This window comes from Nothobranchius furzeri, chromosome 4 (genome assembly GCF_043380555.1).
Source record: "Nothobranchius furzeri strain GRZ-AD chromosome 4, NfurGRZ-RIMD1, whole genome shotgun sequence".
In the NCBI taxonomy this organism is placed as follows: domain Eukaryota; kingdom Metazoa; phylum Chordata; class Actinopteri; order Cyprinodontiformes; family Nothobranchiidae; genus Nothobranchius; species Nothobranchius furzeri.
The window spans coordinates 19,633,118-19,649,025 of NC_091744.1; the positions used below are offsets into that span (position 1 = coordinate 19,633,118).

The window sequence follows — 15,908 nt, forward strand, 5'->3', positions numbered from 1 at the left end:
AGACGGAGGTTCTGGGTTCGGTGAGTGAGAGGATACGGCATGAGTGGACGGCCATCCACTGAGGTGACAGGAATGGGGTGGTCGAGGAGGGTGAGCGGTATATTGAGCCGGGTGACCAATCCCTGGTCGATTAAACATTCCGCAGCGCCGGTGTCGAGGGCTGCCAGAGAAACCGGTCCTTGGTCCCACTGGAGAGAGACCGGAAGGGTGGTGTGATGTGGAGCTGGATGAGTAGAAACTCCGGGTGGAACAGCTCCTACACCGACCCGGAGGGACCGTTTCCCGGTCGTACCGGACATGTTGCCCGGGGGTGGCTCAGATTCCCACAATAGGCGCATCGTCCCTCCTGATAGTGTCGCGCCCGTTCCTCGGGGGGCAACCGTCCCAATTGCATGGGTTCCTCCGTGGGTTGGTTCTCCTGACGACGGGGGAACGATCTGGTGTGTGAGGGAACCGGCCTCGGGCTCGGTCGGGTAAGGAGGCTGCGGTCCAGCTGGAGGGCCAGGTCTACCACCTGGTCCAGGGAGGTCGGAACCTCGTGTCCAATCATGCCCTCACGGATACGGGGGGACAACCCCTCCAGGTAGACGGCCTTCATGGCATCATCACCCCAGGTCAGATGGGCGGCTGTTGTCTGGAAGCGTGAGGTGTAATCAGCCACGGTTTGGGAGCCCTGGCGGAGTTGGAGCAGGCGGGTCTCCTCTGAGATCTCGCTGCTGGGATGAATGAACGCCTTCTTCATCTCCTTCACGAAGGACTCATAGTCATTGCAGATGGGGGACTTCTGGTGGTACAGAGCCGCCGCCCATTCACCTGCTCGCCCCGTCAGCAGGGAAGTTAGCATGGCGACTCGAGAGCAGGACGTCGGGTCGCGTGCCGGCTGACACTCAAAAGTCATTGCTCGGACGGCCAGCATGCTCTCCGGGGATCCTTTAATCCCGTCCCATTTGTCTGGGAGACTTAGATTGGGCTCCACGCCGTCACGAGTGGCAGACGTCTGTCGTTGGAGCGACGTGGAGAATTGGATGAACAGCTCGGTGACGGATTCGAGTTTGGACGCTTGGCGGTCCAAGACGGCACGAAGGTGGTTGTTTTCCGCCTCCTGGCGTTCTAATCGGCTGTGCTGCCTCTGCACGCAGCTGAGCGAACTCCGCTGGGTCAACTTTAGTTTCAGTCATCCTGTCAGGGTGGATGGGCTGAGCTGAAGCGTAGCGGAGGTAAATGTAGCGTGGCTATGTGACCCAGACGTGGAGTGACTGGCGTTTGGTCTTAACAGGACACGCATCTTGCTCTTAGGAATGGCGGTACAGCACTCGCTGGGAGTCGAGGCTTTACGGCGGTTCCTTTGTGTTGGAAGCTGTCGGGATGTTGTGGAGACAGCGTGGAAAGTTCTCTTTCCTGGATGGATATGGGACTTAATCTCGATCGGGTTTGTTTGGCTTGTCATGAGACGATGACTGAATCACAGCTCAACTGTGACAGTTCCTTATATAGATTCCGCGTGGGGACGTCACCGAGAGCGTCGGTGACGGGAATGCTGGGAAATGGAGTGCCGCGCCAACCCGGCCCGCAGAGGAGGTCAGGAGGAGGAAGAGTTTGTGACACATACTTCCGACTTTGTCTTCTTTGAGGGATAATAAATGTCCCGAGTGCTGCCGTCTCCTCTGGCCATTATTTCAGCTTTAGCTTAAAGAAAGTTTTGGTCGTAAACAACAAAGTGCGCATGTGCTGCCGGCAACTTCAGCAGATGATACGGTGGCTGGTAAGGGTCACCGCGCCTACACCGCAGCCACGGTAACCCACCAAGATAATTTTTTTTAAAAAAACAAGACGGTTATTATTATTGTCAACTTTTTTACCGGGGTTTACCGCTACACCAACCCTAGCCCTGACACACTTTCAGATATTCTCATGGTGCAGCTGTGTTCTCCAGAGATCAAGGACTAGGACCCAAATGAGGCTGTAATGCTTTGGCACAAAGACGGTGTCAGAAGCAGGAGGCCAGACTTCATGGACAGAGAAAACAAGGAGTCTGACTAAATTTCAATGAAAGAGTTCATTAAAACATCTCTAAGAATAAATAAATAAATAGTAAAAATGACAAAAGAGTTGTTTTTCTTATTAATTGACGTTTTAATTATTTTGTCACTCTGTTTGGAATCAACATAATATAGAATAACATGCTTTAGGTAGATCTAAATCATTTAGAATTTTGGCCGGTAAAAAATATGCTTGGCCGGTAGATTTTCATCATCTACCAGCCAACTTGGCCGGTGAGTAAAAAATTTAATTTCGGACCCTGCTTACAGCCCCACCCTCAGCTCCACCTCTCTTCCCTTTTGTGGCATTGTCTGGGCTTGACAGAACCTGTGACACGGTCAAAATGGTGGTGGTGGCCACCTCCCATTTTAGCTCAAAAACTTATTAATGGAGTCTATGGAAACCCATTGTCCAATATTTATATGTCGATGGTAGAGACACGTTCATGCCAGAAAGTTCCTGCAAATGGAAACAGTGGAACCAATTAAAGCTGCTATAGCAAATCTACAGAACAAGCTCACCTAGGGCTGCTCAATTAATCGAATTTTAATCACAATTACGATCTGAGTTTTGAACGATTATACAAACAAAACAAGCTGATTATTTGCTCCTCCCACTTGCGCTGCCCTGAGTTGCAAATGAAGCGCTCCTCCCACAGTGTTGCCAACTTGGCAACTTTGACGCTATTTCCAACAGCTTTTCAGACCCCCTTCTTGACTTTTTAAATCTTAAAAGTATCTAGCGAACACCTCAGAAACATCTCTGGTAACCCTTAGCTACTTTCTGGATAACTGTCGTAGACATTTCCTGCAGGTTAGCTAAACACTCCGCCTGCGCTCCGGACCGTTCTTCAGGACATTAGGAAAGGGAATGATGTAGTGATGTGTCAGTCGCTAAAGAAACGGCTCTCGGAGCCGGCTCCCTGTTGGATTAACCAGAGTGGGTGACACACACACCGCACCTGCGGGCTCCTGAGCCGCTAAAAACGGCTAAATGTGCGCGTGCGGCATGCTAAACACACGTGCAGCTTGCCACTGATTGCTGTGAGACCGGGTTGGGGGTGGGGGGTGCAGCTGTGGTTGGGACAATTATTACATTAACTGATGGACTTGTAAATAAATAGTTTATAAATAAGGTAGAAGTAAGTTCCTCACGCTGATAAATAATAACTAATCTCTCTGAGGACACGGTGCTAGTGCACTCTCCTACAGCACCTTGACACAACTAAATAAATGTTGTGCAACATTTTGTAAACATCAATTTATTTGCATTTATTTGTTATAAATACCACTGTATAATTCTTGCTGTCAGTATTTGCAAGATATTGGTATTTGGGTCTGTACTGGTTAGACTTAAATGAGTTAAACCAAGGACTTCAGCCCTTGGGTCATAAACTATGAGCTATAAGTATATTGGTCTTTTTATACTGGTAATCAGGAGTTATTTTAGTGATCATCTTGTTTCTTATTTATTTTTGACCTGATTGTGCCCTGAACAGTTTTATGACTGAATAAAAACAAATAAAATCAACATAAATTGAAAAATCATCCTAAATAACCGAGATCTCAATTTCAGTCATAATAATCGTGATTATTGATTTTGCCATAATCGAGCAGCCCTAAGCTCACCCCTCCCCTTGGGTATATTCCCTGAGACGATTCGGCTGTTACTCCTCTGATGTTGAGCGGAGAACCTTTCACACCAGTGGTGTTCTGTTGCTAAATACGTGACTGCGTAGTGAGTGGAGGATCAAGAGAAGTGCGGCGGTTTGGCAAAAATGGCACCAAGTTGTTTTTAGTCTGAAATTGGGCAGCAACAAACAATTATTTGGATAATCGATGAATCGGATGGGGTCTCGACACGATTAATCGATTAATCGGATTACATGGGGACATTTTTAAAAACTGCTAGGGAAAGGTTATTTCTCTCCTTCCTTCACTTTATTAAGCACAACATTATTAGAAAACAGTTCAATAGCAGAAAAACAACATGCCATCACCTAAATTGTCTTATAAGGTGTATAGACAGAGACCCTAAGCTGCACCTGTGACCTAAAATGCTTGGTCAAAGTTAAACAGCTTAAAGAGCAAGTCAACCCCTACCAGAGTCTAACTCCACTCCCACTTCATGTTTGAAAAATGCAACACATGCTGTTGCCTGGCAGACCGAGAGGGCAGAGCCGCTAACAAATACACACACACTCAGGCTCACGACAGCATTGTGACATCATAATGTACCAGTTTACATCATAGCATACTTCTTAGCCAATAGCGGTGGCAGATTTAAATTAAAATACAGTGCAGTTTTTACCTGACAATGGCACAACACTGCCAGTTTTAGGCAGAATATTTAAATTTGAACTAAGATGCACTGAAGTGCCAAATTATTGACGACACGTGTCTGCAGCACAATTAGACACTCGTTTATTTAGTTTATCAGCAAAAAAAAAGTTTATTTGGGGGTGACTTGCTCTTTAAGGACAATTCTCATCTGTTTTGTTTGATCTCATCTGTAGACATTTATTATAATTGGGGATGTCAAACAACTAATTTTTAAATGTAATTAAACATAGGCTGTGAATTAATCAATATTAATCACTATTTCCAAAAATGACTGAAAAAATACCAAATAAAACAAAAGTAAATGAATGCCGCCCTCCTTATGATGATGCCCTGGGCAACTGCCATAAAGTCACATCAAGAAATGCTGCTGATCATTGCAATGATCACAAATAGACTCACATTAGGCCACATGAAAGCAACTGAACCCAAAAATATATTAACCAGTATATAACTGCACTCTCACACAACACGCCTGCAGCAACAGTTAGGACTCCTCCCTCCCTTTTAAAAGCGTTTTCGCTTCTGAGGAAACTGCGGTTGTAAAACCACATGCTAGTGGTCTGGCCCCGGTGTGATCAACCAGTTTCTGCGGGAATGTGACGGCGGAACCGGTTCCAGCAGGGGCTTTTGGAAGAGTTGTGCAACACAACGAATCGATGACGCAATTCGTTGCCAATGCTTTTAGTAATCGATTTTCATCGAATTTATCGATTCGTTGTTGCAGCCCTAGTCTGAAATGTTTTATTGGCAGAGGTTTTTAGATAAAGCGAGAATTTTTTTAATCGCCACAACATATTAATAGCTATACTAAGTTAAAATGTTAATAAGGGGCATGAAATAAATGTTTTAAAGGGACTTTACGGAGTTTTGAATTTTTATGCTCGTGATTGCCCCCTCAGGCCAAAAGCATAACGGCAGCTTCAATAGTAGGCTCGTGCACGAGGCGCGCATGCTGAACGTGCACACTCCTTAACGAAAATACAGCTGAGACAGTCAGCTCCGTGTGTGTGTGTGTGTGTGTGTGTGGGGGGGGGGGGGGGGGGGCTGGAGGACAGAGGACAGGAGAACGCGCAGCTAATTAATAAAATAATTTGGTTCTGTAACTTTCTCCTCAGCACAGCCAACAAAGGTTTAAGATGGGTCAGTCCTCCTGCATGCTCAGATCATTCCCTTCCCTTGCTTGAAAAATTGTTCCAAAATGAAAGTTGAACCCACATCTTTTTATCTGTGAATTCAATGCCGTTCGGCGAGTCTCAAATAAAAATGTGGGCATCTTACTGTAAAAAAATATACCATTAATGTAAAAAAGAAACTCTATGATCACATTCAGAATCGAACCCAGATCTTCTGCACGAAAGTCTGACGTCTTACTAGGCAAGCTAACGCAGCAGTGATGTCTCTGGTATCTGTACCATTTAAGAACGGTTCGGAGGGCTATGCCTGAGCGTGAACGCGCATGAAGCAGCCTGCTCGACCCGAGCATCTCTCTTTTTCTGTGATTTTACAGAAAAACAGGCAAATGCCAGGGCTCATTCTACAGGACCAGGGCATTGCAGGAGAATGTATGAAGAAGACATTTATTGTTTCTATACATGTTTTGGCTGTCAAACTTCCATAATGTTAAGCTAATTTGTTTCCCAAATTTGCCATTGTTGCTTTTATATCACTATTAGCTACTAAAGGCAGGACATTGCTCATTAATGCTCCTCACAAGATCAGTTAAGAAATTAATAATTATTTCTCTAATCTTTAATTTCTTTTTTATTTCAACCTGAGTTTTTCTGTGAAATGCTCCAAACTTTCTCAACTTTCTTTTTTTAATAATGTTAGCACACAACTTGTTGTGTGTGAGTGTCTGTTTGTGCATATGCGTGTGATCTTTTGTGAACAGCTTCATGTGTTGAAGGATTTTTATGTTCTGGTGTTTTCCATCCGTAGAATAACCGTTATCTATGTAGTGTCTGCCGGCCTTCTATTTTCAGTAACTGGCTCTTTAAGGGAACAACACTCAAAGGTAACAGCTATGAGATCATCGGCTTGCGTCGTCATGGCAACAAAGGCTGTTGCAGTACTACTGAGAAATAAAATGGCTGGCGTGGTGTCGCTCCCTCCTCCCCTTCCTCTGCTTTCCTCTTTCTTTTTGGTATCAGTGAACTGGAGCAGATTGGTTGAGACACCATTCCTCCCCCCCATGCCCCATAATGGCCTCTCACTTTGCTCCTTATTCTGTCCCTCCAACCGTCCATTCACACTCCACACATGTGAGTCAGCAGGAGTCTGTTCGAAGCCTTCTCTCGTTTTTCTTCTTCTTTTTTAGACTTGCAGTTCCAAGAAGTTTAGTTGTTAAATCCACTGGTGGGGATCTCACAAGACACATGTAAACCACTGGACAGTGGGTTTAGTCTTATAGTCAGGTGAGACACATAGAGAGAGGAAGGATGGAGGTTAAAGGGACCCTCATCCTTAAAGAGTACTAGAGAAGGATTTTAATCTTCTGTGTGTGTGTGTGTGTGTGTGTGTGTGTTTTGGATATGTTGATATTTGCTCTCCTCTCTCTGTATGTCCTTGTTCTCTCTCCCTTGCATCCTCTCCTCCTTTCCCCTCAGCCTCAATCACCCAGACACAGACGCATGCATGCTCGCGCAGAATCACGCGCAGCAGGCGGATGCGCACATACGCACTCTCTCCCGCTCTCCCTCTCTTTTTCTCTCTCTTACACATGCACACACACAAACACATGCACACACATACTCACACACCCTTCCTGGAGGTGCTGGGAGCAGCTGCAGCATTAGCGTTGAAAGAGATTTGCCGTTGACTGGAGTTTGCATCCCCCCCACCCTGTTAATGAATGGATGCTACGGCGATCGACTTGGGAGCTTCTTACGTTGGATTGCGGGAAACTGTGGATATTTATTCTTGAATTTATTTATTTTTATGCTCTCCATTTTTTCTCTCCACCCTTTGCTGGTGTGCTGTTGTTGAAAGGACGATGGGGTCTTATGCTTGATGGGATAAAGATGGAGGTGAACATGGTGTCTGCGGCGCTTGGCTTACTATTGAGGTTTCACTGCCCCTTGGGGTGAATGGAGCTTTTATTTCTGCTTCTTTTTTAGGCGAGCTCCTTTGTTTTATGGGGATCGGCCGAGCTCTCCTGTGGTGAATTGAGCTATTGTCGAAGACTGGGCCTCTTAAGCTTTGCAACTGTGACCAACCATCCCCCCCCCCCCCACCCCCCCAGTACTTTCTACTGAAAAGGAACAAGCAGATCCTAAAAGCTTCAGTGAAATCTTTTCTCACCGTCCTCCTTGTTTCCAATGCCCCATTTCCCTCATCTCTACCCCTGCACCCCCACCTCTCTCCTGCTCCCTCCTCCCACATCAGAGTGGCTACGTAATGTGCCTCCCTACGCATGCAAATGGGGATGCTACAAATGGTGGCTGGGACCGATGTCGATGAAAGGGTGATGCCTCGCGCAATCACCTGCACCACTGCCATCACTCCAGACCAGCTAGGGAGAGCCCATCAGCCGATGACAACAACCCACAGCACCAACGCGGTCGTTTGTAGCTCGCTCTTGGATGTAAATGAGATGCGTGAATGTGTGTGAAGGTGCACACTGGTTCCTACCATGTCTGGTGTGTGATTGCTTCAGCGGGACGTTTTCACTGATGCGGGGGAGGCACTGAGCCTGAGGTTGGTCGACCTCCCCCATCCCCCCTCCCCCCCTCCCCCCCCTTCCCCATTCCACCGACCTCTCCCCCTTTCCCCCGCTACCTTATCCCAGAGGTCCCCGGGGAGTGAAGGCCACCTAGTAAAAGGGGTCACGATGAAGAAGAACCGCAGCGGCAACCTGCGGCGGGCCTGGCCCAGCTCGGAGCTTCCCGAACGCCCACTGGATCATAATCTCTCTCGTAGTGAAAAAGACATCCGTGTGCAAAAGCAGCATCTTCCTCCGCCTCCTCCGCATTTCTCTCCATCCCCGCCAAGTTATCGTGCACCAGGTGAGTGTGACACTCCCCCCATTGCTGCCAAAAGCTCCACCTTCTCTACACAAAGGCTGCTCTGAGTTTACAAAGTCTTTATCTGATCTGGACCTTTATGAAATGCTGATTGCATCCCCTCCTTTTTCTGCCATTTGTAGTGCTTAGAATTAAGCCGTTGACATAAGAGGTTAACCCTCTCAGGCTCAAAATAAGTGTTGATAAAAGGACGAACAACTAAGTCCTTCAGGGGTACTTCTGAGTTAAAAAATGCTCATAAATACGTGTGTGGAGTAACCAGGTAGTAGGTTTTAACGTTGCAAATCTGCAACGCCTGCCTCCAGAGGGTTAAAAGATTTAGTGAAATTCTTTTTATTTTAGCTCAGTTAACTTGTGAAATCTGCTGGAGTGTGTCTGAGTGGGTTTTAAATCTTTGTGTGTACTTTAATCTCATTATATTTCACCGTTTCATCATTTATTGACCTATATTTTCAAATGTGGAGTACAAAAATAGGACATGCGGTTCTACTGTTTGGGTGTTTTTCCTGAATGTTGGACTGTTGATTAGATTGTCATTGATCTAAATCTTGTGGCCGACTCATATTTCGCAATTGTTTATTGTAAACCACAGCTTCTTGGTCATTTTAATCATAAAACAATGTCCTCATGTAAGACAAATTATTTTAGTCCTTTTTGTTTCAATTATTAGCTCATGTCATAAAAGGCTAAAAGATGCTATAGTAAACCGGCTTTATTTTGTGAGGTTTCACCTTCAGAACTGTCTCCTGATGCAAAGCCCTTTACAGGCACATAAAGCTTAGTTTGTGATACAAACGGAGATAACGTCATCGCGTTGCTCAACTGACCATTCAGCTGAGTGTGCTAAGGAGGCAGAGCTACAGTAAGTACACATTTCTGCTTAAGTTAAAGAAACAAGACATCAAAGAATGACAGAACTAAAGAAAGGTGATGAAGGACACTCAGACTGTTGTCTCTAGGTGTGAACACAAAGAGATGTAATGTGGGATAAGAATTAAACACATAGGCATTGATGCTTCACCGTCTCGTGTGATTCTCATATGTAGGTCAGAGCACAGGATCACCACAGTACAGATGCTGCAGCGGTGCATTCGTTGTGTTGCGTTACAACCTTCCAGCAAGACAGATGTGGGCTCTCGCAGGGGCTTGAAGCCAGCCTTTCTGGTTGCAGGATGATCTCATCATTCACTATGGCTGACAGCAAAGCCAGCTTATGGCGACTGAGAATTTCAGCGTTAGCTCTTTTGGAACAAAAGTAGAATTTTAGAATGGTTGATCTTTGAGGATTTCTTTAGTTATTATTTAAATAATCTTGACACAATGTGAACTAGATGGGCTGTTTGCTCTTATTTAGGTTATCTCGTGCTCAAGTTATGGCTGCTGCCTCGCTTTGCTAACCCATGAGAAGTAGCAGGAGTGAGAAGCTAAGGAAGCACAGAGAGGAGGGGAGGAGGCGTTCCTGGCAGCATGCACACTGCTGCTGTTTGACCATTACATCATAGCTTCACACGCTGCGCCCACTGTTCATTCATGATCTCACACTTGTGCTTGTGCATCCTCCTCCCTCTCTTTTTCCTTCTGCAGGTGACGTGTCTCCGATCAGTATGTCTCCTATCAGTCAGTCGCAGTTCATCCCACTGGGAGAAATCTTGTGCTTGGCCATCTCAGCTATAAACGCTGCCCACAAACCTGCCAACCAGGAGGCTTTGGTGGAGCACCTCACTGCCAGCTTTCCAGGTACACACTCCCACCTGCTGCCCTAAAAGACATTGTTCAAAACCACAAACTAATCTGGGAAAACATTTTGTGCTATTAAAAATAAACCATGTCACAAATTTCCATAAATATTCATGTTCCATACCTTTTTTAGTGGACTATTGAAATACTTAGAGAGGTTTCATTAAGAATGTTTTACATACATTTATGTATGATGCGTAATTTAGAGATTACACATAAACGTTTGTTCAATCAGTTAATTAAATATTAAGAAGGGCATTTTGTGTATTGAGAGGGAATACCATTATGACAGACAGAAACCCCATTAAGACAGTTTAAAGTCTTTATTACAGTCGCAACTGTTCCACAACCGGCCGCAGTTCATGATCAACAGCTAAAAATGAATGTATTAATTTGGCTTTATGTGTAAATAAACCCTTTCATGCATGAACGATGAAATCTTCAACCATGATTTTTTCCAACAACTTCTTTCATTCATCTTAAGGTATGAATGTAACAAATTTCAGCAAAAATTTTTTTTTTAACATTTTATTTACAAATATTTTATTGCATGTCCATCTCAGTGGACAGCATGCATTCTGAACATGAAATATGTTGGCTTGACTTACTGAAGCCCTGTGTGTGTGTGTGTGTGGGGGGGGGGGGCTCAAATGCAATAGTCTTCGACAGCTGTGCTTAATAGCAACAAAACAACAATGTTGAGTAGCTGTCCACTGTAGTGACCATTATGCATGAAAGAGTTAAATTAATAACACACGCTAAACTTGCTCGTTATTGACAGATGAAAGCCGTCCTCCTCTCTGCGTAGTGTTGGGGTAATTAGGAGCGAGTAATTAGTAATTAATTAATTACTTTTGGATTCTTCAATAAATTCTGTAAATATGGGAATATTTACAGATGTATTAATGAATTAAGATACTCTTTAGGTATCCCGGGGCACCATCCCCTTTTACCGGGGAAAAATTGAATCCAAAACTCTTATCAGTCTATCAAAAGGGTGGAATCCGTCAGGAGCAGAGACTTTGAATCGACACAAGAAATCTATTGGAGACAAATCTGAATTTTATAACATTTAATTAAACAAGGAGATTAATAATGCAAAACAATTTTTTTAATTGAAGATGTGTGTGTGTGTGTGTGTGTGTGTGATGTCCCACAAACACTAGAAACATGCATGAGTGTGTGTGTGTGTGTGTGTGTGTGTGTGTCTCCTTGGAGTTGTGTGAGCTGTAAGCTGACTTTCCTCTCTCAGATGCAGACAAAAGGGAATTAGCTTGCATTTAGTGGCTTAAAAATCACAGTAAAACTTAACTGTAACACTTCAAAAGTTGACAAAACAACAAAGGTCACTAATTATTTAATCTAAACAGAGTAGTCGACCAGCCTGGCCAGAGCTGGAAACTATTTAAAGATATTAACGATGACAAATAAACAGTTTACTCTCTACCAAATAACCCTGTGAGCGGATTTTGATACGGAAGAAGAGAAAAACTGTCTGATAATTTGAAGCAAGTCACGCGGTCGACTGCTTATCTTGGTCTAGAAGAGACGAGAAAAGGTAAAAGTTTAAATGAAATAAAAACTTGCAGGAGAAAACAGCTGTTCCGGAGTGAAGGCGTCCCTTCGTCATCCGCGCTGATCAGATGTGATTTACGCTTCTCCTCCCACGAGTGTCTCTCCACGGGCTGGACGAGAGAGAGCGAAGTTTCTTTTTGTGCTGAGTTATAACTTACAGCGTCTCCGTGAGTTTGATGGTTTTGGAGTTGCTTTTCCAGCGGCTCGGTGTTCGCACTCTTCAGCCTTCAGGCCTCGTGCGTGCTTGAGTTGAATGGAGCTGGAGCAAGCAGCGTGTCCTTTACACCAGTGCAACTGGTACACAAGAACAGTTAAGTTTCGTTTTTCGCTGAAACTTATAGTTTTTGAGCTGGTTGTTGTGGTGACATCATCACCTTGCTTCCCTATGCAAAGCATCATGGGAAATGAAGTGTCTCTGGTGCTAATGTTATTATTTGCTTTTTCAGAGCAATTTAAGCACAGTCTTTTTGGAGAAAATCACTGCATAGTAATTTCCTCATGAGGGCAGACCCTCAACATTCCCCCTTTTGGTTTCGGGGATCGCGCCCAAAGCTCGATCGTTGGAAGCACAGATGGGTGTGTCCCTCATGACGTTGGTCGACTTGATTGTCGGAAGCACAGATGGGTTTTGTCCCTTAGGACGTTGGTCTCCTTGGACGACTTTGTCTTTGGTCTTTGGTCTTTGTCTTAGATCCTGGCGCCTTTGGCCTTTGTCTTTGTCTTGGATCCTGGTCAGGCACAAAACAAGAGGATAGGAAACGGGATAGTCCCCAACGCGCATAACGAGAAGAAGCCACCCACGCAGGTGGTATGCAATGATGATGTCGTCCATGCGAAAGGTAGTAGTAGAAGGAGGAAGGTCGGTGGGCGGTTGACTCCACGAGGGGACACAAAGGCATCCGTCAGGGATAAAGGGTCATCTCACCGCCGGCCATACAGTTAAGTTCATGGAGCACGCGGTGATGTACGAGGTCCATGGTTCGCAAACACGCATTGACCTATGTGGTCCCAAGATTCCCCCCTTTTTGGTCCAAAAGGTGGATCAGGACAGTCTTTGGGCTAAAACAAGGACCATAAAACTAAGAGGTACTACAATGTGCTGGTGCGTCAGACAGAGTCATTGACAGACTGAGCTGGGCCGGCACATAACCACTAGCTAAAATGTGACCAAGTAAGAAACAAAAATACAGAAAACCCAAAAACATATCATAACATCCAAGAAAATTCATAGCAACCTTGAGGTCTCATAAAATACATTCTTAAGTAATACTTTCAGTGTATAGCTTATAAAGAATGTGACATAATGCAACACTCAGAGAAAAATGTGAGGTAACTAAAGTGAAACTACTCTTAGGGTTACAGAATAACAAAGAAAATGTTGCGCACCCCCTTTAGACCGGTGTGGTACATTCACGCTTGGAGTTTCCCCGAACGCGGTCATGAGGTACACCGTAGGTGAGCAGGTGCATCTTATCTTGGAGTTTATTAACACGCCTGTAGGCAGAATAAGCTATCACGGCCGTGACGAGCCATTCCATCCCCAGGGCGACCAATGTGCAGATTAAGGTGGTATAATCTGTGTCAATGTAGCATCTTGGGTATCTATTCATGGGCGTCAAAGTAAGTTCACGCGGGGTTTGTGTGAACTTGACAAGTTTGGTTCCTTCAATCAGCAATTGTTGGTCAATTTCTAAATCGATGGTAAAGTTATAACCCTGGAAAGCGTCCATGATCTCAATCTCCGAATCATGCTGTTCGAGGTTGAGGTGATGGAGTGCCAGGTTTCTAGTTCAAAGTGGAAATGCCTACCTTCAACCAGGCTGTCCAGAGTAGAACTTATTCCCCTGAGCAGGTCCTGCATCAAATCTCTCACCACTTGTGTGTACACAATATCCTATGTATGGTGTCAGACAAAGTCTTGATTGCACGTAGAGATTCGTTAATCAGAGCAGAATGTAGGTTGACAGTTACAAGAGTACCCTGTAAGGTTTTAGTAGGTACATCCTGTTAGCGGTCTAGGAGGAGGAGTTTCTCTTGGTTAGTGAAAGGGACGGCGGGGGGGCCTTGTTCTTTGTCGGTTAGTACATGTTAGTGGGTTAGACATGCACTTTCCCCCTTTCCATATCCATGCATAGAACTATGTGGAGACTACGTCCACCTCCTGCGGGGAGTCTGGTCTCTGTACCCGCGGGGACGGTTTGACGTAGGGTTTGATTTGGTTTGCATGCACCCATTTGTAGACAGGCTCCTGTCTCGCTTTGGCGATGCGTAACCTGTATGCAACTGGAGAGAGTTTTGCTTGTTCAGTGCACGATAGTCTATGGTGAGACGCCATTTCCCAGTCGGTTTCAGAACCGGCCAGATGGAGGAGTTGTAAGTGGAGTTACACTCTCTGATGAAGTTTTTCTCCTTCAGCTGATCGAGGATCTCCTGGATCGACTCATAAGCAGCGAGGGGAATCTTGTACTGGCGTACAAAAGTAGGAGGGGCATTCGGGTTTGTTGGAATGCGAACCGTGTGCAGATTTGTGAGTCCACAGTCCAGGGAGTCCCTGGATAAGATGGACTGAAACTCATAGAACAGGCTCTTAAGCTCTGCTCTCTGCTCCTCTGATTCCAGCGCATCCGCTTTGTCAAGCTGCTGGCTGACTTCGGCCTCGAAGCCGTCATAAGGTTCAGAGGAGGAGGGTGTCTGGTGTTCCGGGCTTTCAACCGGTGATCCAGATGGCTGAGTACTTATTGCAAAAACCGTTAGACACTGACTGCCGTCATTATCCAAGGTTGCACTGCAAATGGGTTCCTCAGGAAGGGCTTCATGCCACTTGATGGTAATCATTTGTGAGGGGAAAGTACTGAATGTGTCTGCACCAACCTGTCTGTCGTTCAAGAACAACGGAAGTTGTCCGATCACGGGGACTGAAAGTTCGAAGTCATGGAATGAGCTATCTATCAGCATGCCCAAGGGCTTTCCTGCCGGCATGTGGATAGGACTCCGGGTCGGATTTTCGACCAACAAGTAGGCAGAACGATTGTTCAGCTCCAAGAGTGGCGTGCCACAGACGGCTAAGTTGAGCTCCAAGAAATGCGGTGATAGCTGGAAGAAGGCCTGTGTGCCTGGCAGCTTCTGATGCTTCATCAGAGTCAGACGAACAGGCACTCCTTTGACCAGTGGGGGCAGAACCGTGCTGGCCTCAACCACTGCACGGCAGGCCTGTGGAATGGTCTGTCCGGACAGCAAGTGTTCAGGGCCTTCTGAGCGAGGCTCAGATGATGGTGTGGCCCGAGCCCAAAGGACTTGATTGCAAGTGTCCAGCTGGGCACCTAGTCGAACCAGCAGGTCTGCTCCAATGAGTACAGATGGATCAAGCTGTGGTATGATGCTGAATGTATGTGTGAGCCGTCTCGCTCCAAGCTGGATAGTCAGAGAGCAGACCTCTGGCACTTTCAGGAGCCTCTGCGGCCAAGTAGCTGACAAGAGTCGATGACTACGTGTCACATTGACCAGCAGGGGGTCCTTCTGACGCAGGTGTTAAAACGTCTGTTGGCTGATGGCTGACTTTTTCGACCAAAGAGCAAGGCGAGCATCTGAGATGTGGGTGCAGTTGATGGTAAGACCACCAACTATGTGTGGTGCATATGGCTGCAGGCTGACGTTCTTCAGCGAGCAGAGAAAAGATGAATGTGTGCCGAGAGGGGCTCCAGGAGCGGTTTCGTGCCTTTGCAGGCGGTCATCATCTGTGGGAGCCGTAGGGAGGGGCATGATCTTGGAACAAGGGTTTTGCAGCTCACTTAGCCTGACTTCAAGAATGGAGGATGGTCGGCTGCTATCCGGGTTCCAGGGCTTAGGTGTGTCCACCTGGGCCCAAAGTTGACCCTTCTGGCAGTCGATGAGGGGAGCTAGACGTTCGAGCAGGTCCTGACCAATGAGAAGTGGTTCAGTGTCTAGCTGGCAGACATAAAACGGGTGAACCAGAGTCATGTCTTGGAAGGTGATGTCCAGCCACGCTCGGTGAGTGATACACTCCCGGGTCTGGGTGTAGCTGGTGATTTTCAGGTCACAAGGTTCAACCTGGACTGGTTTCCCGAGCGACCGCATGGTGTCGGACACGCGATGGAACAGTGTGGAGCACATCTGGGTGATTTCTGAGCCGGTATCCAGCAGAGCATCAACCTGTATGCATCCACCTACGTTG

At 46.0% G+C, this 15,908-nt stretch overlaps 1 protein-coding gene across 1 annotated transcript in view; it reads left to right on the forward strand.

Annotated features, from left to right (window-relative positions):
• Window positions 1-7,053: 7,053 nt before the first annotated feature.
• The window catches only part of stox2a (storkhead box 2a), a 37,093-nt gene continuing 28,238 nt past the window's right edge, over window positions 7,054-15,908 (forward strand). Inside the window, exons 1-2 of the mRNA XM_015963842.3 lie at window positions 7,054-8,386; window positions 9,989-10,141. Of these exons, the coding sequence (XP_015819328.1) occupies window positions 8,212-8,386; window positions 9,989-10,141 (328 nt within the window). The 5' untranslated portion in view covers window positions 7,054-8,211. The remainder of the gene's footprint in view (window positions 8,387-9,988; window positions 10,142-15,908) is intronic.